The sequence below is a fragment of the Myotis lucifugus genome, unplaced genomic scaffold (assembly GCF_000147115.1).
Source record: "Myotis lucifugus unplaced genomic scaffold, Myoluc2.0 scaffold_342, whole genome shotgun sequence".
In the NCBI taxonomy this organism is placed as follows: Eukaryota; Metazoa; Chordata; class Mammalia; order Chiroptera; family Vespertilionidae; genus Myotis; species Myotis lucifugus.
In genome coordinates, this window is record NW_005871390.1 from 177,514 (window position 1) to 202,438 (window position 24,925).

General features: G+C 55.7%; 1 protein-coding gene across 4 annotated transcripts; it reads right to left on the reverse strand.

Moving 5' to 3' along the window:
- Positions 1-1,832: 1,832 nt before the first annotated feature.
- On the reverse strand, positions 1,833-22,866 carry NCLN (nicalin). Of its 4 annotated transcripts, none has more exons than XM_006101131.2 (15): positions 22,256-22,866; positions 15,975-16,165; positions 14,931-15,075; positions 12,813-12,907; positions 10,972-11,052; positions 8,957-9,060; positions 7,736-7,824; positions 7,512-7,651; positions 6,896-7,074; positions 5,278-5,365; positions 5,153-5,191; positions 4,910-5,073; positions 3,926-3,979; positions 3,721-3,799; positions 1,833-3,561 (listed from the first exon to the last, which is right to left on the reverse strand). In XM_006101131.2, the coding sequence occupies exons 1-15, from the start codon at positions 22,437-22,439 to the stop codon at positions 3,502-3,504; spliced, it is 1,692 nt and encodes a 563-aa protein (XP_006101193.1). In that variant the 5' UTR covers positions 22,440-22,866; the 3' UTR covers positions 1,833-3,501. The 4 variants fall into 4 exon arrangements, 3 of the variants coding, with proteins under 3 accessions (XP_006101193.1, XP_006101194.1, XP_006101195.1); XM_006101132.3 differs by having other exon boundaries at positions 4,910-5,070; positions 22,256-22,597; XM_006101133.3 differs by lacking the exon at positions 3,926-3,979 and having other exon boundaries at positions 22,256-22,593.
- Positions 22,867-24,925: the final 2,059 nt, after the last annotated feature.

The following is a 24,925-nucleotide window of genomic DNA, read 5'->3' on the forward strand; positions in this document are numbered from 1 at the left end:
ACAGTGGATTATACCTTTGGGCAGAAGTGGGAGAGAGATGATTACAAGAGATGCTAGACTGTGCTTTATTGCCTTTCAAACAAAGACCCCTGGGAAGAGATCCAAGACACTGGTTGGACCCCTTTGGGGTCCCGGTGGAAGATACAGTACCCTCCTCAGAAGATGCTTTTGCCCAAACTGTTTGCTGCCACCCAGGGCTGATGGGGACTTAAGGTGATGTTCACGGGCACCAAGGGAGCCCAAGGAACCATCTCTCACGCGTCTGACACGCGTGGGCCGATCTCATTTCATCTTCATATCTGGGGAGCCAGTGACCTTTCCAAATACAAGTCAGGCCTATGTTCCTCTCCTTGGGCCACCCCCTCCCCACAGTTCCTCATCACAGAGTATAAAATGCAAACACCTCACCAAGGCCCCTACAAGTAGCCTGCCTCTCCTCCAGCCACTGTTCCTCTAACATACTGAGCACCATCCTGCCCCAGGGCCTTTGCATGGGCTGGGCCCTCTGTCAGGACCACTAACCTGGATTTCCACACAGCTTAATCCTTCTTGCCACTCTGATTTCTCTCAAAATCACCTCCTCAGGGAGCCATCACTGTCCACCCCCCACTATTTTTACCTGATTCCCCAGTGGACCACAGGCCCCGGGGTGGCAGGGACAGGGACTCTTGTTCTCGCCATGCAGCAGGGGGGTTAATATTGGTTGACTTCACAGCTGAATGAGACAATCTGTAGTGACATGATCAGTGGCCACCTGGGAACAAGGGCACAGGGAGACTGCAGAAGGGAGCAGGGAAATGTTCACCTCAGTGTGGTGACGGCTCCAGTGCAACCAGGGGAGCCATGGGCAGTGGCAGCTGGTCCCGGGCTAACCCCCGAACCTGTCTCCAAGGCCTCCTTTTCTCTAACTCTTCATGGGCTGACAGCAGCCCCGCCTTGGCTCACTTCTTTCCTATAACATTTCTAGAGACAACGCAGCCCATGTGCCCTTCTATCTGCATTCCTGTTATGTCCGCAGAGAGCTATTTAAAGAGAAATACTTAAAAATTGAGTCCTATTTTCAAAACGAGATGGCATGTACTTATATTCACATACACCCACATACACTGGGAAACAGGATGAAAACACACGAGCATGAGGGCAGCCATCTTTGCCAGCCGGGGCTATTGGTGGTTTTCGTTTTCTTGGTTACAATCAGTGGAAGTTTTTGTGTAAAAAAAGGAAACATCAGCTTATGTTAATATGAGGCAATGGGCTGGCCTTTCCTCTGAAGTGTGGGGGTTTTTACCGGAGTTCACGATGAGGCCAAAGCTACCTTCCAGCCTTTGCCGAGGACGGCAGGGGAGAGGAGAGATGGCCCACCCCTCTTCGCCCATGCCTGGAGCAACCGCACCCCATACACCCGGAGTGAGCTGCACCAGTATCCCAGAGGCTGTGCCCAGGCCAGGACGCTCCCAGGGGCTGGGGCTGGGCCTGGCCAGTGGGAGGGGCCTCCACACAGCCTGGTGCCCCCACCCCCATATTGGGTCGAATGCTGTCCCCTCAAATTCATAACCCCTGGGAACCTCAAAAAGAAAACTTATTTGGAAAGAGGGGCTTTGCAGACGTAGTTAGTTGAGATGAGGTTGTCCTAGAATAGAGTGGGCCCTGAATCCAATAACCAGTACCCATATTAGAGACACACATACAGAGAAGACTCAATATGAAGGTGGAGGCAGACTGGAGCCATAGTCCACAATCCAAGGAACGCCAGAAGCTGGGAGAGCCCAGGACAGAACTCCTCACAGCCTCAGAATCAGCCTGCCCACACCCCCAGACAGGACATTTGAGGCTGAATGTTCGATATGGCTTTATTTTCTGATCATCCGACTGCGTCCCACCCACATCCAGCCTGAGCTCTGAACAGTCAGTGGCCTGAGCCACCCTGGGGAGGGAGGGCACTAGCTGGGCAATCCCAGATGGTGCACCCACCAGTCACAGGTGGGGAAAGGTGAGTTTCCCTCCTCCCACCCCATCCAACTTCCCATCTTGTGGCATGAGCCCCCAGAGGTGGTCAAGCATTTGGTGAAGTGGGTCCTCCGGGCAGGGTGGCCCCCACGCTGACCTCTCCCGAGACCTGGCTTAGCCAACAGCCGGGGCCCGGAAGGGTGGGGGACAGGACAGCCGCAAGTGCCCAGGGACTGCTTTGGCAAAGGTGGGAGACTGAGGTGGAGGCAGACAAGAGCGCCCAGAAGAGCCCAGTCAGTCCCTCCTGCTGGCGGGCTTTGGGGAAGGGGCAACAGCAGGCTGGTTGGGGGATGGGAGCGCCGTCCTCTTGCCCCTTTACACCACTTCAGACCTCCATGGCGAGCCCGGAGCCCCTCCTTCCCGGTCCTGACCCTCCCCTTAGCATTGAACACTTGCTTGATTATATTGCTCACGAATTGGTACACCTGCATCTCCCTGAGGTCCATCGTGCTGGAAGCCTTCTCTCCACCGAGAGAAGCTCACGCCCATGAGGCACCTGGTTTGTGGAGCGCGGGCTTGGTTGAGGCTCGCAGAGCCCACACCTTCCCCCTCTGGATCCCACCGACGCATCTTCTCCAGCCAACACTCTGCCCTGACGCCCCCACCAGGCCCCAACATGGATTTCACTCCCCCAGGACACATCACACCCTCCTTTTCAGATGAGGAAATGGCTCAGTTGGGCTAAGAAGTGAGTTTGCAGAGGGGCCAGAGCCTCCAGCCCAGGGCCCCTCCTCCAGGGCCTCCGTGAGCACTGCCTCTGGAGCCTGGGGCCTCCAAAGGCACCCGGTTTCCCTTTGGGAGCCAGGGGTTGGGAGCCCAGGAGCCAACAGAGAAGACGCCTGGGGAGATGCTGGCATTCCCTAGGGCGCAGTGAAAGGGAGCAGAGGCCAGACAAGCCCCAGTGATGGGAACAACGCAGGGGCCCTGCAGGAGGGCAATGGAGTGGGGGGGGGGCTCCAGGTCTTCAGGGCACCCACTGCCCAATGGGGCTTCTGGGAGACATGTGCCTCAGCCCTGGCCCAGGGAGGAGACATAACCTTCCAAGGCCGGAGCTACAAGCTGGGGACCCCGAGGCTGGTGCTGCCCTCTTCAGACCGACATGAAGAGAGCATCCGGGACACTGAGGGGATGGAGACGGCGTGGAGGACAAATGCAGAGCCAGTGCCAGCCGTGGTCGGCATCACGAGCAGGAGTGACCCCAAGGCTGTGCCGGACACATTTCCTTTCACAGCACGGCTCAGCGCCTGAGGGCCGAAGGGCCATCTCCCGGGCCAGAGGCTCAGCCACCGCTTGTTCCCAAGTCCGTGGTCTGGCCCCAGAACTCTACCAAATGCTCCTCCAAGGGAGTTCGAAGGACAAACAAGAGAAAGAACCCCCTAAATCCTCAAGAGCAACACAGAAAAGCTCTGTAATTCGGGGTTTCGGTGAGCCCCTGCAGGCCAAGGGTGGTGGTGAGGGTGGCAGGCAGGGGCCCATGGTGCTGGCAGGGCCTCGTCACTGTGTCTTGGCCTTCAGGAGTAGTCTCTGAACTGTTTTGTACAGGAGGTCGAAGTGCTGGAGGCAGTGGGAGGGCGCAAGTGAGGTCAGGAGTGAGGGCAGGGACAAATCCCACCAAGGAAGGCCCAGAGACTGTGGATCACATGCTTCTAGGCAGGATGGGGGCGAGAACTCACCTGGTCAGGTCACCCTCCCACCTGAGCCCTGTGAGCTCACCTGGACCGCTGTATAGGCCATGCCGAGGTAGGCGCCGATGCAGACTGCCAGGAGCAGGTCGAAAATGGCTGGTTTGACCCTGGAGGGAGAGGAGCCAGAGGTCAAGAGAGGGGGTGAAACTGGCCACTCCCTGGCTGTCCTGTGGACCACAGTCCCCTGGATGGTAACTCAGGGGGACAAGGGCTCCTGGTCCAGAGCAGCTCACCTGTAGGCATTCATCACCTGCTTCAGCTGGTCGTAGAAGACAAACTCGGGGTCCCTGGGAGAGAGTGGGTTCTCAGTGGACTCGCCCCGACAGCCGGGCCCCCAGAGAGCAGACCACCCGGAGGTCCCACAAGCCCAGGGACATGGAGGGAGCACCCTATGTGTGTGTCTCCTCGAGGCTGCCACTATTCCTCCTGGGAAAGGAGTCCTTTATTCTGAAATACCATCTTTCCTATTGCTTTTTTGGTGCTGAAACAATCTTTAAAAATGGAACACGGGGACTGTAGAAACTTGACTGGTCTCGGAAGTATTTCTATAGAGGGTGGGTGACCATGGCCCGAGAATCAGGACCCTGGCTTCGGCGGTGGAGCCTCTTTGAGCCTCAGTTTCTTCTAAGCGCTCTGCTTCCGGGAGTGCCATGACTCGGACGGAAGGTGGAGGCCAGCAAGGGCAATGAGCAGTCTGGGGACATCTCCCGCCCAGGGACACCCACAGGTGCCTCTCCTGTCACAGCCCCTGAGGTGCCTGCTCAGTTCAGCTTGGGAGCCTTGAGCAGAAAAAGATAAAACTCCGGGGGCCCACGGTGAGAGGGAGCACCCTAAGGGCAGGCAGGGACGGGGTACAAGCCACCTGCGGCCTAGAGCACGAAAGCACCAGAGGTGGGTGGAGGTTAGGGCTGCCAGATAAAACACAGGAGATCAGTTCTCCGCGGATTCAGATAAATAGGGAACAGGCTTTTAGGGTAAGTATATCCAAGCCTTTCATGGGACATACTTACACTAAAAAACAATTTGCTGTTTTATCTGGAACTCAAAGTTAACTAGTACCCAGTACTTTTTTACTTCTCATTTAACTTTTCTTCTGGTATTTTATTTATTTGCTCACTCTGGCACTGGGGGCGGTATAGAAGACTCTAGAAGAGCATGCTCACTGGCCAGCCACACTTCATGAGCCTGTGACAGGGTGGGGGCCGTCTGCGCCTCACCGTTTGTCAGCCTTGATGTGGTGCTGCTTCACCTCCTTCAGGTAGCGGCTCAGGTAGTGCTCCAGTGTGTTGAGGAACGTGCCATCTTTGTCCACCAACTGGGCAGCCCGGGGCTGGTTGGTGAGCCAGTCCATCACCGAGTCCAGCTGTTCCTGCTGGATCTGCTGCGAGGAACATGGCCATGGTCAAGGGACCCCTTCCTACCACTGCCCCAGGACCCTGCCCACCCAGCCCAGCGGTTACCATCTGCTCTGTGAAGACAGGCATGTCCGGGGGGGTCCCCTGCAAAGAGAGGAAGGACAGGCTCTCAGTCCCGACCCACCTGGTGCACTGGGATGGAGGGCTTGCAGCCACCGGTGGGGTCTCACCTTCTCAGTCAGGTTGTAGATGACTCGAGTCAGGGCCTCTGCGATGAGCCTTGTGTTGCGGGTCAGGGTTTTAGAGTCAACCCGGGACCTTCAGGGCGGATTTGGAAAAAAAATCTAATCTATATACATTTGGAATCAGCATCATTTATAATCACCAAAAATCAAGAGCAACCATATATCTAATGATAATATAAATAAGAAAAGGCACAGCCTCCTTGGGCAGGGCGGGCACCTCTCCACACCTCAGATTCTGCTTTAAAATTTAGGGGGACCCTGCCCTCCTCGAAAGGCTGCCCAGCACCCTGGGGGTTATCTGCAGGTACAGAGAAGCTAGCCTGGCTCCCTGTGTCTGCCTGAAATGACTGGACCCTTCTGAGCCTCAGTTTCCTCATCTGGAACGTGGGTGGTCAGAACCTGCCTGCATGGGCTGTTGAAGGCAGTTAACACCAAGCAGTTAGGGTCAAATATCCCCCCCAAAGTCACACCCACCCGAACCTGGGAAGGTGAGCTGATTTGGGGGTAGGATCTTTGTAGATGTGATTAGTTAGGATGAGGTCACACTAAATTAGGGTGGTTCTACATCCAATGGCGGATGTCCTTCTAAGAGGAAAATTTGTGACAAAAGAGACACAGATTGGGGTGATGCAGTCACAGCCAAGGGACACCAGGGATCATGGGCAACACAGACCCGAAAAGAGGAACGCTGGAGGCAAAACGTCACTGATCCAAGTGGGTGTGAGATGCTGGGACCACCCTGGGAGGGGAGAGCAGCAGGGGGAGGTGGCTCACTCACTCTCCGGGCTCTGTTCCTCTTTTCCTCCAACTCTCAGCTTCCTCTGCCCTGGAACACCCTTGTCCTGACTCATGTCCCTTGGTTTCAGTGCCACCTCCTCCAAGAAGCCCTCCAGCCCCAGGACCAGCCGATGCTCCCGCTGTGCCTGTTCTCACTCTCTGGGTCTTGCCTGTCACCAGGCTGGGCTGAACCCCATCCAGGACCACCTTTTCATTCCCCCAGCTGATGCATGTCCAGTAGCTAGGACGTTGCTCAGGGTTGGCCAATGAGAGGGCACAGGCAGACTGTCCCAGGCTCGGGGTTTGGCAGCCAATACCCTAACCCCACTGGGGGCTGCCATGCTAGCAGGGGGAACTAATGGGATGTGAGGTCCTAAGACAACGGTAGCAGCGCCACAGAGAAAACGAGAAAAGAGTGAGAAAGTAGTTGGTGGGAGGGCTCCCAAGGAAGCATGAGGGGCCTGGGAGACAGGGCACAGCTCGCCAGGTGGCAGCACAGCCATGCAAAGGCCTGGGGGCAGAAGCCACAGGTGCTCAGGGTCTAAAAGTCATGCATAGGGGCTGGAGGTGGGGGAAAGCCACTTGCTGTGTCCTCCCCGTCCCCAGCACCCTCTTGCTGAGTAAGCACAGGTGAGCCACACTCCTGTTTCTTGAGCTGCCAGGCTAGTGCCAGCCCCTCCCCCCAACCCACAGGGCAGGATTGCTCCCTCCAGGCACCCATGTCTACTGCCAGCCCCCTACCCTGGAAGAATAGTTTTGTTCGTAGGACCCAGATGACAGAAAGACAGCTATGAGATAAAGTGGGAGGCCTGGGGGCCGCACTCACCGCACGTCCATAATGCTGCTGCGCTGGCCATCACGGTGGCTCTCCAGGTGGGACAGGGTGAAGGCAGGCAGCCGGCGGATGGCGAAGCGCTCGTGCTCCCAGGCCAGGATGTCCTCTGCCAGGTTGATCTTCTTGTGCACCATCGAGAAGCGCACCTCCGGGAACTGGTGAGCAGCCACCTGTGTGGGAGGGCGTCGTCAGGGAGTCCGCCCACTGCCCTGGGGTCCCGGCCACACCCAACCAGTCTGCAGAGGGACATCTCGCACTGAGTTCATTCTACCAATGTTCACAGGATCCTGAGAGCCAAGAGGGTCCCATGTCCCTCCCCAAGCCTCCCCCATTTAGAAACGGGGAAAAACCCACTTGCCTCCCAGGAAGCCAACGGAGGCTCACTCAAGGTCCCAGGGTTTGCAAAGTGCCTGGTCTGATGCCGGCCGGTGGTGGACACTAGCTAACAAGGGACAGTAGGGCAGATATCCCAGCCTGGCCCCGAGTCCCTTGTGATATGCTGTTGCCCTTGTCAGGGCCTCTGGGGGCCTGTCTCTGAAATGGGCATGTGCCCAGCATGGGGTCAAGCTGCTGCCTGGAGGGTTCCTTCGTCACCAGGGGCACCTACCATCTCCAGCTCCCGCAGGAAGGCGTGCTGCAGCGTCCCCTCCCTGGGCGGCTTGGACACGTGCAGGTGCAGGCTATTCCCCCGGCCCACGGTGTCCAGGCAGAGGACGAAAGCCACATTGTCCTGGAGCAGGCTGGAATCTGTGGAAACAGGAGGAGCTGACCGGGGTCGGGGGGGAGCCAAGGTTATGACCACATAACCTGGGAAAGCTGGGGGCCACTAACCTGTGTGGTCCAGGTTGTCTTCTAACCAGCGCTTGGTCCCCTGATAGTTAAATTTGCCCCCTCCAGACGCAAAGAACAGGAGATTATACCTGATGGGGAGAGCAGAGGTGTCAGCTTTGGCAGATGGGTGTCCAAGTCCTCAACAAGGAGGAGATGGTCTCCCCCAAGTGCAAAATCCTGACCAGCCCTTAGGGCAGGGCTTCCCCATTGCCCACTTCTGGCATCAGCACCGGGTCATCCCCGTGTGGGGCCATCCCTGGCACCCTGGTGTACTGAGCCGCTTCCATCCACTCGATGCCAGGAGCATGCCCAGTTGTGACAACCACAGATGTCCTCAGACACAGTCCAGTATCCCCTAGGGCAGAGTCACCCTGGGTGGGAACCGCTGTTCCAGAGGCTTCTCTGAGCTCTCAAAACCAGGCGACAACCTGGTTTCAACCGCCGAGGAAATAGACCAGAAAGAAAAGGTGAAAGGAATCCAGCACTGCTTTTCCTGAAGCAGGACTGAAGCCAGGCTGTCACCAAGACCATATCCCGGGCCTCCCTCACCCTCCACCGCACCCATCCCACCGGGGCCACAGCAGTCCTTACAGGAGAGAAAAGACAGAAAGAGAGAGGACATGTGAGGAAGGAGACAGAGACTGGAGTTACGCAGCCACAGCCTAGAAATTCTGAGGACTGTAGGTCGCTCCCAGGAGTTGGGAAGGCAGGAAGGACCCTGCCCCGGAGCCTTAGTGGGGAGCATGGCCTGTGACAAGTTGATCTAGGCCTCTGGCCTCCTGAACTGGGAGCGTAAATGTTTGCTATTTCAGCTTCTGTGTGTGGTGCTTGGTGACAACAGTTCTAGGAGACTGACACTCTCACTGCCCCTTTCTGCCCCAGGGCAGCGTGGTGTGTGGGTGAATAAACCAAGAACAACCCAGCCCAGTGTCCACAGTGCCAAGAGAAGGAAACTAGTTTAAGTGACTATTTTTAGAGTGTTTCTATTGTTACTTGCAGCTGAAAGCATCCCCAACACCTGCCGGGACTAACAGCAGCCGGGCCTCCTGGGCAGGATTCCAGGGGAAGAATGTGGGAGGGGCCTGGCCTATGGTAGCCCTCAATAGAGGCACTGTTATTCCTGGGGTTGGAACTGCACCCGGGCCACAAGGCGTAACCAGTGTGGCCCAATCAGCACGTGGCCCCACCTGGCCCTCAGCCCCCCTCCCGGCCATCACTTACGCAGCATGGGTGCGCTTGTAGGTGTATAGCCTGGAGAAGAGGCGGGCGAGCTCCAGCAGCACGGAGATGCCACTCCCGTTGGAGTCTGCGCCATGTGACAGCCACTGTGGACGAGCAAGACAAGACCAGCCGTCACCCCCCACCGGCCACACATGGCACCTCATTACCCTCCTCCCACAGCACTCTGCCCGTGCAGTCTTGTCCCCAGTCCACATTTAGAGCAGACCTGGGATGGCTACCCTCCTCTGCTTAGAACCCCAGACTGACAGCACCTCAATGTCCTCGAGGATGAGCGCCTGAACACTTGACGCTCTTCTGCGTCTCCCTGCCCACTGCAACTTGCCCTGTGCCGGGCAGGGAGCTGTGCCACCAGGGCTGCCTCCACCCAGCAGCCTCAGCATGTGCACTCGGACCCACTCCCTTCACTAAGGGGGGAGCTGGTGCAGGTTCTCCCCCCGCCAGCCCACCAGCCCTCTGCACCTTCCCTCAACTCATCTGGGTTCTGTGACTGAAAGCAGTACTCCAATGGGGCAATGACTATTTCCTGGGGAAAGAAAGAAATCCTGGATTCCATAATGGCTCAGGACTCTCCCCAGGTCACAGTCTATTAACCAACACATAGTGTATCAACAGAAGTAAAATTCATGGGGAAGAAGACCATGATGCTCAGCAAGAGGAGCCAGACACCAAAGGCCACAGAGTGCGTGATTCCATTTATGTGAAATGTCCAGACTGCTACTAGGGATGGGGATGAAGGAATGTTCTGGAATTAGATAGTGGAGATGGTTATACAACCTCGTGACTATATTAAAAACCACTGAATTGTATGCTTTAAAAGAGTGAATTTTACATTATGAAAATTATATTAAAAAAATTTTTTTTTTTAAATTTCAGAGACAGAAATTAGGACGAAAGTGTCTAAAAAGGAATAATGAACAAGTTGAGAAGCGTTCTCAGCTAACTGTTCAGAGCCTGTCTCTGGGCCCCGGCTGGTCCAGGTGTTCTCAAGGATGGCCTTGGCCTTCCAGGTGGTGTGGCCCCTGGAACAGCTGTCCCTGGTCTGTGGCACAGTCAAAAGCTCACACAAGGCTGCAGGTCCACCCACCATCAGCTCCCTGTTTGGTTCAGCTGGTTGTTCTTCCAAAGCAAGACTTTCTTGACAAAGGAAGCAGATTTACACTTTGGCCCCAATCTCGCCATGCTGGGAGCGCTGAGAGGTGACCCAGGGATGCCTGCAGCCTGCGGGAAGGGCTCAGTGCACCTCAGACTTCTCTCCTCAGAGAAGCCGGCCTGCAAGGCCAGCCCTGGGTGATGTCTGGAACTGGGGGATGTCTGGGATTCTGGGGGCTCCCACTACCCTCACTGAAGGGGGGCTCCCAGGCATAACCTGTCTGTGCCAACACATGACTCATGCTGTGCACGTGCTCTCCTCCGGATTCTGGATCTCGGACTTGCCAGGCAGAGGACCCTGTATGATCGGCCCCCAGTGAGAACCCTGGGCACTGGGTCTCTATGCGCCCCTGGGGACTGCATCTCACATGCATGGTCACATCTTGTTTTGGGGGAGTAAGTGAGTGCTGTGGACTCTGGAAGCTGTGCCTGGTCCCCACCCTGACCTGCCCCATGCACTTTGTCCCTGGCTCAGTATGTCTCTGCACAAACATGGCCGTGAGGACACCCATCTGCTGAGCCCTGGGGAACTCTCGGTGAGTTATTGACGGAGTCTCTTGGAGACCCTGACAGACACGCCGGGCTCTATTCCAGGCCCAGCCACCTATCTGCCATGGAACCCTGTCCATGAGACCCGCCCTGGTTTCGCCTGTCTCAGCTGGAAGGTGACACCCACCCTGCAGGGTCAAGAGGAGCTGAGGTAATGCCTAAGGGGCTCTCAGAGTGGGCGCTGCTCCCCTGACCACAGCTGCTGTCCACAGACAGCCGCTTCTGCGTCTGAGCTGGGCTGAGCAGTGTGGGAGGAAAGGCACCCACCTCCCCTCCGGAGGCGAGCGTATACGTACAGGAGCCACTCCAAAGGCATCGTAGTGAGCCACAATGACAATGGTGGGAAGGTCCTCTCCACCCAGGCCCGTCAGCCGTCCCTGTGGAGAGACAATCTGTGAAGCGGCCAGCCAGCTGGGGTTCTGACCACCAGAACAGTCCAGGCTGCCCCCACCCAGCAGGCCGGGGGTAGGAGAGTATTTTTAGCTTTGCTAGCTCTATGGTCTGTCATAACCTGTCAGTTGTGGGTGACCTGTGAATGAATGGGCGTGGCCAGGTGCCAATGAAACTTAGTAGAAATCGGCTGAAGGCTAGACTTGGCCAAGGGTTGCAGTTTGCTGACCACAGCTCTAGCTACAGGAATCTGTGCCATCTTCTTAGTGTGCTTCTCCCCCTGGACACCATGCCCACCCTTCAAAGGCTGAGCTCCAAGCCATTGTTTTGAAGGGCAGAGCACTGTTGATAAGGAGAAATGGTACAGTCAGGAATGGAGCCCCAAGAGCCCCAGTGCAGGTCCCAGCACTGGCTGGGGACAGTGGGAGGGAGGTCAAGCACCCCCACTTCCTCCCTGCCCCCTGCTTCCCATGTGAATAATAGGAATCGCAGAGGACTCATGACAGCGCAGACATTTTCAGAACCAAAGGCCATGGCAACCAGGCTGGCAGGTTGGAACAGAGCCTCAAATGTGAGAGGGGCCCAACTGGCGTGGCTCAGTGGTTGAGCATCAACCTGTGAACCAGGAGGTCACCTGTTCAATTCCCAGTCAGGACACATGCTCGGGTTTCAGGCTCGATCCTGTGTGGGGGGTGCAGGAGGCAGCCAATCAATGATTCTCTCTCGTCATTGATGTTTCTATCTCTCCCTCTCCCTTCCTCTCTGAAATCAATAAAAATATATTTTTAAAAAAATGTGAAAGGAACCCACCAGACCCCCAGTGGCTCCATCTGCTGTGACCCCCTGGGAGTCTGGTAACAAGGACTGTGGCCAGTGCAGGTTTGCTCTGCCCAAATCACCACCATCTCTTATGCAACTTTAAAACACATATTCATCTGAGTATTGTATCAATTGCTCAGAGGCTGCAGCAGCCTCCCTTATCCTGGATCGGCCTGCCAGCCCTGCTAGCTGCCGTGCCTCTCCCCCCGTCTCTGCAGGAATCCAGTCCTCTCCTCAGTGCCACTTCACTTGGCTCCAGGCCTCAGCCTGGACATCCCTGAGTGACCCTCTGAAATGCGAGAGGAATTCAAGGGAAATTACAGAAAGGCATGGGATTCTTGAATGACTTTGTTTTTCTGTTGATCCTCACCAGAGGATATTTCCCCCCATGATTTTTAGAGAAAGTGGAAGGGAGGGAGGGAGAGAACATCCATGTGTGACACACTGATTGGTTTATTCCCACACACACCTCGACCCGGGCTGGGAACAAACCTGCAACCCAGGTGCATGCCCTTGACTGGGAATCAAACCTGCAACCCTTCGGTGCCCAGGCCAACACCTACTACTGAGGACACCGGCCAGGGCTCAACTGATTTTGTGTGTTAAACAGCTCTAAGGCAGACTCACTTAGTCCGGGAGGCAGAGGAGTGGCTGCACCCCAACTTTTACCAGAGTCTGCACACTGACATGGGGGCAGTGCCAAGCAGCCTGGCACCATCTGGTGTAAGTCCCTGGGAATTTGGGCCTACAGAAGCCCCATTAATACAGAAGGCAGTGCCTGGCCCAAGCAGAGGGCAGGGAGACCAGTATGCTCAGCTGCAATGGGCCTAACTGGGCAGCAGGCACCAGGGCGGGCTCTGAGGATGAGACAGTGGTCTCAGCACCCCCCATCCCAGGGGCTCGGCACAGGAACAGGGCTGGCACTCACCTCCACACTGGTGATGAGCCAGTCACTCAAGGCCTTGCTCTGGACCCCGCTGGTGACCATCTGGAAGCCATTGGCAGTGGCAGTGTGGAGCAGCACTGGGGACAGGAGCAGTGAGGGGTCAATCCAAGGGTTCCCCGACCACAGCCAGCACCCTCACCACCCCCACACCCTGGACCCTAGATGGTCAGTCTATGCAAAGCTGCATAGAGAACTGACCACACGAACTCGAATGCAAGGCGATGACTGGACATGGAAAAGAGCCTGGGTGTCCAGGATAAGAGCTGGTGAAAGTCACCCCAACCCCAAGCAGGCAGAGCGCCCTCACTCTGCAATACCCTGGGCCTCTATTCCAAATTCACAGAGGCACGTTCACGTCCCCTGACCCAGCCCCCATGAAGATGGTCACCCTAGAGGTGACCCAGAAACAGGAGTCTCCTATCAGATGGCCCATGATCCACCAGCCCATACCCAAAGGCCCAAATAGCCTAAGCTCCTGAAGATTTGGAACTCACTTGCTCATGACCAGACACAAGGCAGCGCCATCTCTGCTCACTGCGGATGTTTGCCACTTGCCAATTTAAATAAGCATTTTTCCATGCTGCTAAAATTCTACCCTGATGTCATTGTTAATGGCTGCATAATATTTCACTAAGTAGAAGATTCCTCCCCTCTTCAGCTCTAACTGGAAATTTAGGTCTTTCCAAAATTCACTCTTCTGCTGCCACAATGCAGACAGATGCTATCAAGACTTTGATCTAGCCAAAACCGGTTTGGCTCAGTGGATAGAGCGTCGGCCTGCGGACTGAAAGGTCCCAGGTTCGATTCCAGTCAAGGGCATGTACCTTGGTTGCGGGCACATCCCCAGTAGGAGATGTGCAGGAGGCAGCTGATCGATGTTTCTCTCTCATCGATGTTTCTAACTCTCTATCTCTCTCCCTTCCTCTCTGTAAAAAATCAATAAAATATATTAAAAAAAAAAAAAAAGACTTTGATCTAAACCAGGGGTTGACAACCTTTTTCTATAAAGCCAGAGAGGCAGTATTTTCTGCTCTGCTCTGCCACAGCCATTCAACTGTGCTGCCGTGAAAGCCACCATAGACAATACATAAACAAATGGACACAGCAGAGCGGCAAAAAAACTTTCTTTACACAGACAGACAGCTAAAAGCTGTGGTTTGTCAATTCCCAATCTAGCATCTCATGCAGCTAATCATCTGGCCAGGAGGATCAAACCTTTGTCTACAGCTTAAACACATACTGCCAGACTGCTTCCCCAGGGAGCTGGGCCAAGTCTCCCAGTGTGGACAAGCCCTCCTGCCTTGCCCACTCCTGTGGTTCCTTTCAGCTGCATTTCTTTGACTAATTTTGCTATCTCACTCCCAACAGTGAACCACTCCTGCTCCCAGCTCACCACTCCCGCTCCCAGCTCACCACTCCTGCTCCCAGCTCACCACTCCTGCTCCCAGCTCACCACTCCCGCTCCCAGCTCACCACTCCCGCTCCCAGCTCACCACTCCTGCTCCCAGCTCACCACTCCCGCTCCCAGCTCACCACTCCCGCTCCCAGCTCACCACTCCTGCTCCCAGCTCACCATTCCGCTCCCAGCTCACCACTCCTGCTCCCAGCTCACCACTCCCGCTCCCAGCTCACCACTCCCGCTCCCAGCTCACCACTCCCGCTCCCAGCTCACCACTCCTGCTCCCAGCTCACCACAGCATCCCCAGTCCATGGCATAGGAGGAAGGTTTTCTCCTCCTCCCAAGAACGTTGCTGACCCACCCTGATGTGTTCAGCAGGAAGGACAGAGAAAACTGAATAGATGCCATGTTTTCCATAAACATCCGGAGGCTGAAGACAGAAAACACCTCCCTCCAAATTAGTAGCTCTCAAAGCTTTTGTTTGCCTGAAAATCAGTGGTGGGATAAGGTGGGGCTATTAAATGCAGAGTCCTGGCCCCCAGCCCTGAGACTGTGACACAGCAGGTCTGGGGCAGGGCCTGGTAACTTGCACTGTTAGGCATGGGTAATGTGCTAAGGGTTTCAGAAGTGGCACAGTGTGACCCTGGACCTCAACAGGGAAGGCTCCCCATGAACCCGCTCGGCTCCTGCAGCCCCCACACCTTCGGCAGCAGAGGCAGAGCCCTGGGAGGCAGAGGCAGCCTGAGTCTGCTCATAGATGGAGAGCAGGGCCTCGTCTTCCACAGCGAAGTACACAGGAACAATGGTCTCCATGGCCAGCATCTCAGGCTCAATCTCCATGAATTGCTGTGGAAGAGACACACGGTTAGGTGACTAATGGCCTGGGGGGTGCCCAGTGGCTGTCCCTGGAGGGCAGATAGGCCAGGCCTGAAAGAATGCCTCCACTGAGGCAGCTAACGAGGCTAGGATTGCACCAGAGAAGAGGAAGGGGCAAGAAGGAGACAGGAAAGTGCGACGAAGACGGAGGGACAGGTGAGGTGTGGGGTGCCCAGGGGCCCCCTGGATGGTACCCAGCAGGGAGGAAGTGGGCTGGGAGAACAGGCACTGGAGCCAGCCAGGCTGGGGTCAGGTCTGGTGTTACCATCCTGCCCTCACTGGCCATCACATCCTTAGCAGTAAGTGGGCAATGGTGCTGGCTTCCTAAGCTGACGGCAGCGACCCACATGGACGGTGGGCATAAACTGCATATCTGGCACTGAGCTGGCTCTTGGAAAATGTGGGCTGCTGACCCTACCCAACCCCCACTGCCCCACACCCCCTTCTCATGTGCAAAGCATCTTTACCGCAGAATCTTGGGGGATCCTATCAGACCCTGTTCATTCAAAGCAAACCTCTGCCCCTCAGCACTGCTGACATCAGGTCTGGGTCACTCTCTGTGGGGGCCTGTCCTGGGCACTGTGGGGTGTTGAACAGTACCCCTGGTGGCATCCACCTGATGCCAAAAGCACCCCCAGTTGTGACAACCACAGATGTCCCAGACATTACCCAGTATCCCCTGCAGAGTCACTCCAGGGTGACAGGGACCAATGATGAAGGGGAACAGGAGGCATTTGCTTCCTGAAGAACAAGGGCCCAAGGGCTCAGGGAAATGGCTTGCCACACAGCTGACTCCAAATCCAGTGTCCCCTTTTCCACAGAAGCTTCTGGACCCTGGCCTGTACAGAAGGTGGAGAATGGGGGCTCACCCGAATGACGTCCTGGGGCACGGCCGCCATGGCCCGTGGCAGGATGATGACCACGGCGCCAGCCAACTGCCGTAGAGCCTTCTGGTACTGCTCGTAGGAGAAGTCCAGCAACCGCATGAGCACGCAACGGCGGCTCAACACATCTGCATCGATGGTTCGCGCCTCCGTGTTGAGCACTGCATTCCGTGTGCCTAGGGGGGAGCCAAAGGGTGGGGCGCTCCCTCAGCAGGGTCCAAAACCCTTGCCCAGAGAACACTGACTCAGTAACCCCCCCGAGTCCCACCAGCCCTCTGCCCACATGCCCCAATACACGTAGGCCATGGCCAGCATCCCACTTGCATTGAATGCAATGCCCACTTGAACCCTGGAGCGTTACAGGAGGCCTTTTGAGAACCAAATGAAAGCTGAGACTTCCCCCTGGACAAATCCACAGGCCGGCCCTCCCCTGACTCCCAGAATCCTTGGGCAAACCCAAACTCTGGGCCTGGCTAACCTGAGCCCGGTGGCCCTGCCCTGCCCTCTCTGGCCCCCTCCTGCCAGGCACCTCCTTCCCTCCAGGGCTCTAACATTGCCTCGATCGTTAATCCTCTAGGCGGGGCTCAGCACCATCTAGCCTAGCATGTTTATGGCTATCTATTCCTCTAATTAAACTGGATTCAGGGGACAGAGACCTCATTCACTGCAAAGTAAAACCAACACAGTCACTTATGTCCTGACAGATTCATCTGTTGTTGTTGTTTTTTCTATTCTTATTTATTTCAGAGAGGAAGGGAGAGGGAGAGAGAGATAGAAACATCAATGATGAGAGAGAATCATTGATCGGCTGCCTCCTGCACACCCCCTACTGGGGATCGAGCCTGCAACCCGGGCATGTGCCCTTGACCAGAATCGAACCTGGGACCCTTCAGTCCGCAGGCGGACACTCTATCCACTAAGTCAAACCAGCTAGGGCTGTCCCGACAGATTCTTGATGAACACCAGCCAGGAGAACAAATGAACAAACGCTAAGTCCCCCAGTGACCCTCAAAAGTTCCAGAAATGCCAGGGTCTCTCCCACTCAGCACAGTAGATATTAGGGTCAGGTTGTTCTCTGTAGGGGGCTGTCCAGGGCACTGTGGGGAGTTGAGTAGCATCCTTGGCCCCCACCTATTCGATGCCAGGAGCACCCCCAGTTGTGACAACAAATGGATGTCCCTAGACATCTCCAAGTGTCACCCCAGGTAAAACTTCTCGCGGCTCTACACTCAATCGCCATATTCGGCCTCTCTTCTAAGAGCTCAAGAAAGATCCAGGGACTCAGGGAAGGGAGAGGCTGAGTCTTGGCCTGGACCCTGGCCACTCACAAGCTTCCCATAGGCAGCTGAATCCCCACCCCCACCTGATCACAAGTGGCGGGTCAGAACCAGGAAGTCGGGTCAGAACCAGGAAGCCGCAGAGAGCTTTCCTAAGGCCAGCCCCTTGGGCGCACAGCATGTGAACGCTGTCCTGGAATTTCTGCTGGAGAAAGGCGTCCCAAAGAAGCCCTTTTGAGGTTAAAATGCTGGACTGTGGAGGGGGCAATACGTCTACATAGCTCCCCACAGCTACACGGAACGGAACGTAGTGGCAGGCCCTTGGGGGCCATCTTTTCTCTTTTTAAATCCTCACTTCAGGGCATGCTTAGAGAGAGGAAGGGAGAGAGAGAAAAACATCAATTGGCTGCCCTCCGTAGGTGCCCGACCAGGGATCAAACTGGCAACCCTTTGGTGCACAGAACGATGCTCAACCAACTGAGCCACACCAGCCGGGCAAGGGAGCCATCTTTTCCAATGAAATGGTGGGTAAGGGGGCTCAGTCAGCATCCCAATGTCAGAGCCATCTACACGCTGCCGGAAAGCTGCCAGAAATCCCAATTCTTATATCAAATCACCCCAATTGTAAAGGCAGCAAGGAGTCCAGAACATTTCACATGCTGCAGGCTGACCCAGGCTGAAGCAAGCAAGTAAACCCTAACCCCATGAGGGCTGGATGGAGCCCCCAGAGCCTCCAGTTTGAGACCCACACAGTGAGCACGGAGGACACAGAGAAGGGATCTGGCATCCCCAGGGGAGCCAGCCCTCAGCCATTCTGGAGGTGGAAGAAGCTCAGGGGAGGCGCCATCCATGCACTCACAGATGCAGACCTATGCTAGGCGACACTAAGCCCAGGCTCGGGGCCAGGAGCCTAGATCCTGCCTCTGCTTTCCAGGAATGAGCTCTTTGGGAAAGTGAGCAAGCAGACGAAGGCTTGCTTCCAATGGCGTGCCCTAGGAGGATGGTGGGGAGAGGAGGCCGGTGGACACCGAGAGACAGCATCCCAGGTGGGAACAGGGAGGGCCATCTCTGGCAGGGGGCCTGCGACCAAGGAGTAAAGGTGGGCCATATGCCCTGGGCCAGGGGTACCCTGCCTCCACCCCCAATCCTCTGGGGCACTTCTCTCTGCTTTAAGCAGGGGAGGGCAGCAAAGACCTTCAGGATGCCCTTGAAAGTCTTGAAATGCTCAGAAGGCCCCTCCCCCATGCCCCACCTATTTTGGGCCCTCCGCCTCCCAGAGGTGGCTCAAACGTCACCTCAGGGGTGGGGACATGAAGGGCAGCCTGTCGAGCCTTCTGTGTGCATCTCCTCACTGGGCCTGGTGCTCCTACAGGGCAGGAATCAGGACCCAATTTCCAGAGGGAGGAAGCAAGGCTAGAGAAGGAGGGGGATAAGAGGAAGGCCAGGGACTGTCCCCAGACTCTGAGCACCCCAAGGGCAGAGACCACCTTTACTGATATGAAGTTAAAGCCAGCACAGCCTCCTACATCCCTGCTCTAGACCAGCAGAGGTTCAGGCTTGGTAGGGGGCACTGGACACTGGAACAGAGGTTGCTGGTTCCCATTATGGAGCCTGCAAACGTTTCTATCGAGGACCAAAGGAGCAAGTCTCTTGCCTGGCTGGGCTGTAGCGGCTCTGTCATGACTACTCAGTTCTGCTGTCAGAAACACATCAACTAGTGCGTGTGGTTGTGTGCCAATAAAACTTTATTTACAACAATGGCTAAAGAGCCAATCCTAGGTAAAAAGCCCTGGCAAGTCTGCCCAGCATGGTGCTGGGGTACTAACACCCCACCTCCTAGGGCCTTGCTGAGCCCAGTGCACCAGCACAAAGCAAGCGCTGCTAAAGCAGCAGTCGACCTCAGAAAGGCCAGAGTCCACCTGGTAGGGGGTGGGCCACACCTGTGGCCCTGTACCTGGTATATTTCCCTCAGGACTATTCACAGCAGCACAAAGAGCACACGCCTTTCCTTCCGGGGCAGCTGCCCAGCCCTGTTTCTTAACAGGAGTGACAGGAAGTTGGGAAACGAGAGACTCTGAGCCAGGATTGCACCAGAGGTGGGGAGCCTGGGGCGTGCACTCTAGGAGAGGGCGTGCAAGACACTGGGGAGACTGCACTCAGCAGTGACCTAGCCGACCAGTTCTCAAAGGCACCACTGGCAGGGAGAGACTCAGGGCTTCTTCTGGCCACACCAAGTCTTTCTGCTGCTGCTGAAGAGGAAGTAGCAATGCCTCAGAGCCCTGAGGAGCCTCCCCTCCACCAACCATCCCACCAGCTTCTCCCCAGGCAGCAATGGTCTGCCCAACATCTGAGCCTGGGATACTGCAGGGTGTGTGGGGTGTGGACATATAAGCCCCACTGGCAGAGCCTCATTCAAGTTTCTCAAGCCAGACCTCTGTCTCCCTGCTCTGCAGATAAGCAGCACTTGGCTAACTTGGTTGGGTGCCCCACCAGGCACCCTCCAATCACCCCCGGGACCCAGAGTTTGTATAAATGCCTCATAGAGGGCGGGAGGTGTCTGTGTTTCTCACTAGGAGCAACAAAGACAGGGGTCAAGAAAGGGGGTATGTGGAGGGAGATACCAAGTAAAAAAAAAAAAGAATGGGAGGGAATCCCGGGGTCAGGAGCAAAGGACTTAGAAAAGGGCGGGAAAGGGGAAAAAGCTAAGGGAAAGGAGAGGAGGCCGGGAGAGAGGTCACCTAGGATCTGCAATCGAGGGACATGGAGAGCATGGCTCTGCATTCAGAAAGATGGTGCCTTGGCACCTGTTTGCTCCACAAGTTCAGCCAGCATTTCCTGGGTGGGTTTGGAGGGGAGAAAGGAGGCCACATCAGGTGCAAGCAGGACAGTGCTGAAAGGGCCAGAGGAAACCTGGGGGTGTCCAGGCTGTCAGACTACAGCTGTCCAAGGGGCCAGAGAGAGAAGCTGGGTGTGTTGGGAGGGGCAGGACAGGAGGCTCTTGGCAAGGCTTCTGAGTGTGAGTCGTTTGCGTTGGGACAGATGACAGGTGTGAGTTGAAGGAACTGAGACTCAGGGTCTGGAGAAATCGGTTATATTGAGTTTTAGGATCTGGGCCTTCTGGACTGTGGATTCCTCTGGGAAACCAATGAAAACTCTAGACCAGGATGGCAGCCACCTGTCACACGTGATTATGTGACTTTATTACAACTAAATAACAGTGAAAATCTCCTTCTGTGGCATGAGCCACATCTCAATTGCCCAGTGGCCACCTGGGGCTGGTGGCTCCGTACAAGTGAAAGCACAGAACCCGTCCACCGTCACAAAAGGTCCACTGTACAGACTGGTCAGACCCTTCCTCCAGGAGAATGTCAATGCACAGAAACGTGCCCACAGATTAGAGCTCCTGGTCCCCCGCCTACTCCTCCAGAGCCTGAGGCCTCGGCTTCAGAACCATCACGGAAACCCCAAGTGTCTCCCCTCAGCACTGGGGCCGGATCTTTCTCTGTGTGGGGCCGTGCTGGGCACTGTGAGGTGATAAGCAGTATACCTGACCCCCACCCAAAGCACCCCCAGAATGACCATCCTAAAGTCATCACCCAATGAACCCTGGGTTGACAGCCACTGCTCTGAACAGAAAGAGCGTAACTTTGTGGCGAGGAGGGATCTGAGGGGAAGTCTGGACGCGTCTCCAGAGCCTGAGGCTCTCCAAAGGCCTGGCAGGGCTTGGGGCCTCAGGGGCCACAGGTCGGCCTGAGATGGTGTAACAGGAGAGGGCAGTCGAAGAGAACTGAGGCAGACCCCTTAGAGAGACAGGGGACCAAGAGAATTGGAGAGGGAGGCTCCTTTATAAGAAGTCAGGCTTTGCCTTGCAGGGACCTAAAGCACCAGGCTGGAAGAGAAACCAGAGGCCAGAAGGTTCTGGAACAACAGATACAGGCATGTAGTTGGGAAGAGACCAGGGAACGTAGGATAACTTGGGCACTGGGGTCAGAACCACCACTGGCAGGTGAAGAAGCAGGAGTGGGGGAGCAAGGAGCTGTGCAGGCCCAGGAATCAGAGACAACACAGAAATCCTAGAGAGGTAGCAAGTGGAGTTCCAGGAAGCTGGTGGTGAGGAAGCTGAACGGAGGGGTGTAAATACCAAAGGAGAGGTCAAGACATGGGACCAAGGGATCCTCAGGACCCTAAGGCATGGGGCTAGACGAGGGAGCGGAGTCGGGCTAAGGAATTCTGAGGAATCTGGCTCATGAGCGGGGACCTGGGAGAGCTCAGAGCCTGGAGAGAAACGGGCCCTGACCTGGGGCCAGGCCTTGCTTAGGGTTAAGGTTCGGGTTCCGGTTGGCGATCTGTGCTCTGGAGTCCCTCGGGGAGCAGAATGCGGAGGCTGCACCAAGAGCACCGAGGTAACCAGGGGCTGGGTGGAACAGCACGTTGGGCGGCTCACCGGGCAGACCCTAGCGAGGCGGCTCACCTCCAAATCCACCAGGCCAGAGGGCGAAGCTCTGGGAGCAGAGCATGGCCCAGTGAGCAGAGCATGGCCCAGTGGGGATGGCCGCGGGGGTGCCCCAGGGAGGGACATCCTGTGGAATTGGAGAGGGGACCCGTGGGAACTGGAGAGGGGACCCGGGGACGCAGGAGCAGAGGGAGCTTAGCCTGAGCGTCGGAGGGCTCTGGGACAGGCAGCCCTTGTCAAGGACAGGAAGGTGTGGGAGCCGGCGCGGGGGGACTCCTGGGGCACCGGGCGGAGAGCTGGGGGCCTAGAGGAGGTCCAGGCATCCACGCTCTGACTCGCATGGGCCTAGGTGAGGGTCTGGCAGCTGGACAGGCCGGAGAGGAAGGTCCTAGGGAAGCAGAGACCCGGCTGAGGGACGGGGGCATCTCGGCTCGGGGAAGGCCGAGAGGAGGCCGGCTGAGCCAGGGGTCGAGGGGTGCGGTGGAGGGGAGGCGGGGACCCGGGGGAGGATAGGAGGGAGGCCGGGGTCCACGCACCGTAGGGCTGCCCTTGCAGGTCGTACTGCTGCATGCGGTAGACGGTGAACTCGTGCGCCGCATCGGCGGCGGGCAGCGGCGGCGCCACCAGCAGCAACACGGCGGGCAGGAAGACGATGAAGCCGAGCGGCAGGCACGACGCCTTCAGCATGTTCTCCAGCACCTCGCCCGCTTCCTCCAGCATCCTGGCCGGCGGGGGAGCCGCGCAGAGCGGCGGCTTGAACGGGACAGCGGCGGCAGCGACGGCGGCGGCTCCCGCAGACTCACCTCCACACGGGTAGCTGCCGGGGTCCTGCGGACGCAGCGCCGGGCAGCCCGGGCCCGCCCCGGGGTCCTGCGGGCACTGCTGCGGACCGCCCCGCGCCGCCGCGCTGCCTCCTGGGAGGTGTACTTCTCACGGAGCGCGCGAAGCCACCTGGGAGTTGTAGGCCCGCTCATTTACTCCAAAATGCTAGCTGGGTTGGGCTGTTTGGCTAAAACTGCTAAAGTTTCACATAAACTCCAAGTCAGGAAATACGGAGACTTAAAAAAGAACTGTCTGAAGTGGAACTTATTTACACCCTGTCTTTGCTGTGGGAGGAGGGGGAGGTGACTGCGGATGTAGAACTTGACCTTGAACCGAGCAAAAAGTTGGTAACATAGGGAGGGGCCTGCTTGGTGCGCTGGGTCTCCTGGGAGTTGTAGTCTCATTGAGCAAGCACAGGGGATCATGGAAGCTGTAGTCTTCCTGGCAGAAGTCTGAAAAAAATCACTTAAAACTTCCAAGGAATGTAGATGTTAAACTTCCATGAGGGCGAAGACTTTAGTCTGCTTTGTGCATTGATGTATCCCCGGAACCTAATAGAAAGCCTGTCACGCAATGGGTGAGCTATATAATTTTGGGATGAATGAATGTAGAAATCATAGAAGGTTCCTAAAGGGATGACGTAACGGATTATGGGACTTGTAGTCTGGAACCTGAAGTTCGTGCAGGGATTGGTGACATGCTTATTCATTTTGGGGTCATAATCATAGTAAAAAATTATTCATCAGAAATTGAAATTTAACTGTGCGTCCCAAGTTTGTATTTTCTAATCTGGCTTCCCTAAGAACCCCCTGTCTCGGGGCCAGGGATCTTGAGAAGCATGAGTACTCACACCCCTTATACAGATGGAAAGACTGAGGTCACAGGGTGAAGAATACAACAGCCCTGGCCCACAACGTGTTGACATCCCAGGCTCTGATAGGGTGGCATTTGTGTTGATTAACAGCATTGGGTTCAAATTCCAGCCCCTCCACTTCCCATATGTGTAACCTTGGGCAAGTCACCACCTCTCTGAGCCTCAGTTTCCTCAGCTGCCAAATATAATAAATAATCAAATACTTTTCCACTCCTTGAAGAGGTGTGTAAGAAGTTAATCAGATAACCCACATGAACTAACTCGGAAAGAGGAAGGCACTCATGAAACTCTCAATAAGTGTTGCTATTATAAAAATACACCCACTTGTGCAGCCCCAGGACTGTGGCATCTGCTCTGCCAGCAGAACACCCTCCCCCACTTTTCTGCATGGCTAGCACCTCATAGAAATGGCATTGGGCATTTCTTAGCTCGGCATTGCCACCTCCACCAGAGTGGGACCTTGATGAAGGCAGAAACCAGATTGTTTATATCTGGAACCTCAGTGCCCAGAATAGAGCCTCACACACAGTGGTTAAGTGAATGAATGAGTAGTGAAAGCTCCAACACACCAGCCAACCCTTCCTAGCCATTCTTCTTCTTCCCTTTCTTCCAGCCATTCTGCAGGCCTCTCCAGGGAGGTCCTAGGCCTGAGGAGTCAGGAGTGCCCTGGCAGGGCAGGGAAAGAGATAAGAAGTCATTCTGGCCCAAATCACCAAATGTTTATTACCTGCTTCTTCCATCTGCACCCCCATTCTCCCAGGTCAGGATAGGAACACATAGGACACACACACACATTCATCCAGAGACAGGTCAAGATAGGGGCCTGGCCCTAGCCAGTGTTGCTCAGTGGTTAGAGTGTCCGCTCACACAGGGTCATGGGTTCAATTCCCAGTCAAGGGCACGTACCTGGGTTGTAGGTTCGATCTCCAGCCCCAATCTAGGTGCGTGAGAGAGGCAACTGACCAATGTTTTGATGTGTCTCTTTCATATAGATGTTTCTCTCTCTCTCTCCCTCTCTCTCTCTCTCTCTCTCTCTCTCTCTCTCTCTCTCTCTCTCTCCCCTCACTCCCTTCCACTCTTTCTAAAAGAAAAAAAAATCAATGAAAAAAATATCCTCGGGTGAGGATTAACAAAACCAAAAAAAGATAGGTGCCTGAACATGGCTGCCTAGAGCTGCCCATGCTGCCTGCTCTCCTGAGCCTCTGTTTTTCTGTCTAAAATATGGAGGCTCAACTAGTCCTCCTTCAAAGAATGAGATGGAATTTTGAGTTTTCCAAGGAGGAAAGGAATTGGTATTCATTCATTCATTCATTCATTCAAGAGGCAGTAACATGCAGGAATCCAAAAAGCCACCTGCCTGGTTTTGAAACTCAGCTCTACTTGCTTCCCAGCTGTGTGACCTTTGAATCAGTTACCTGACCTCTCTGGGCTTCAGTTTCCTCATCTATAAATGGAGTAATGGAGAGGTTTTGTGAGGTTATATGAGTTAAAACAAGGGTGATTACACACA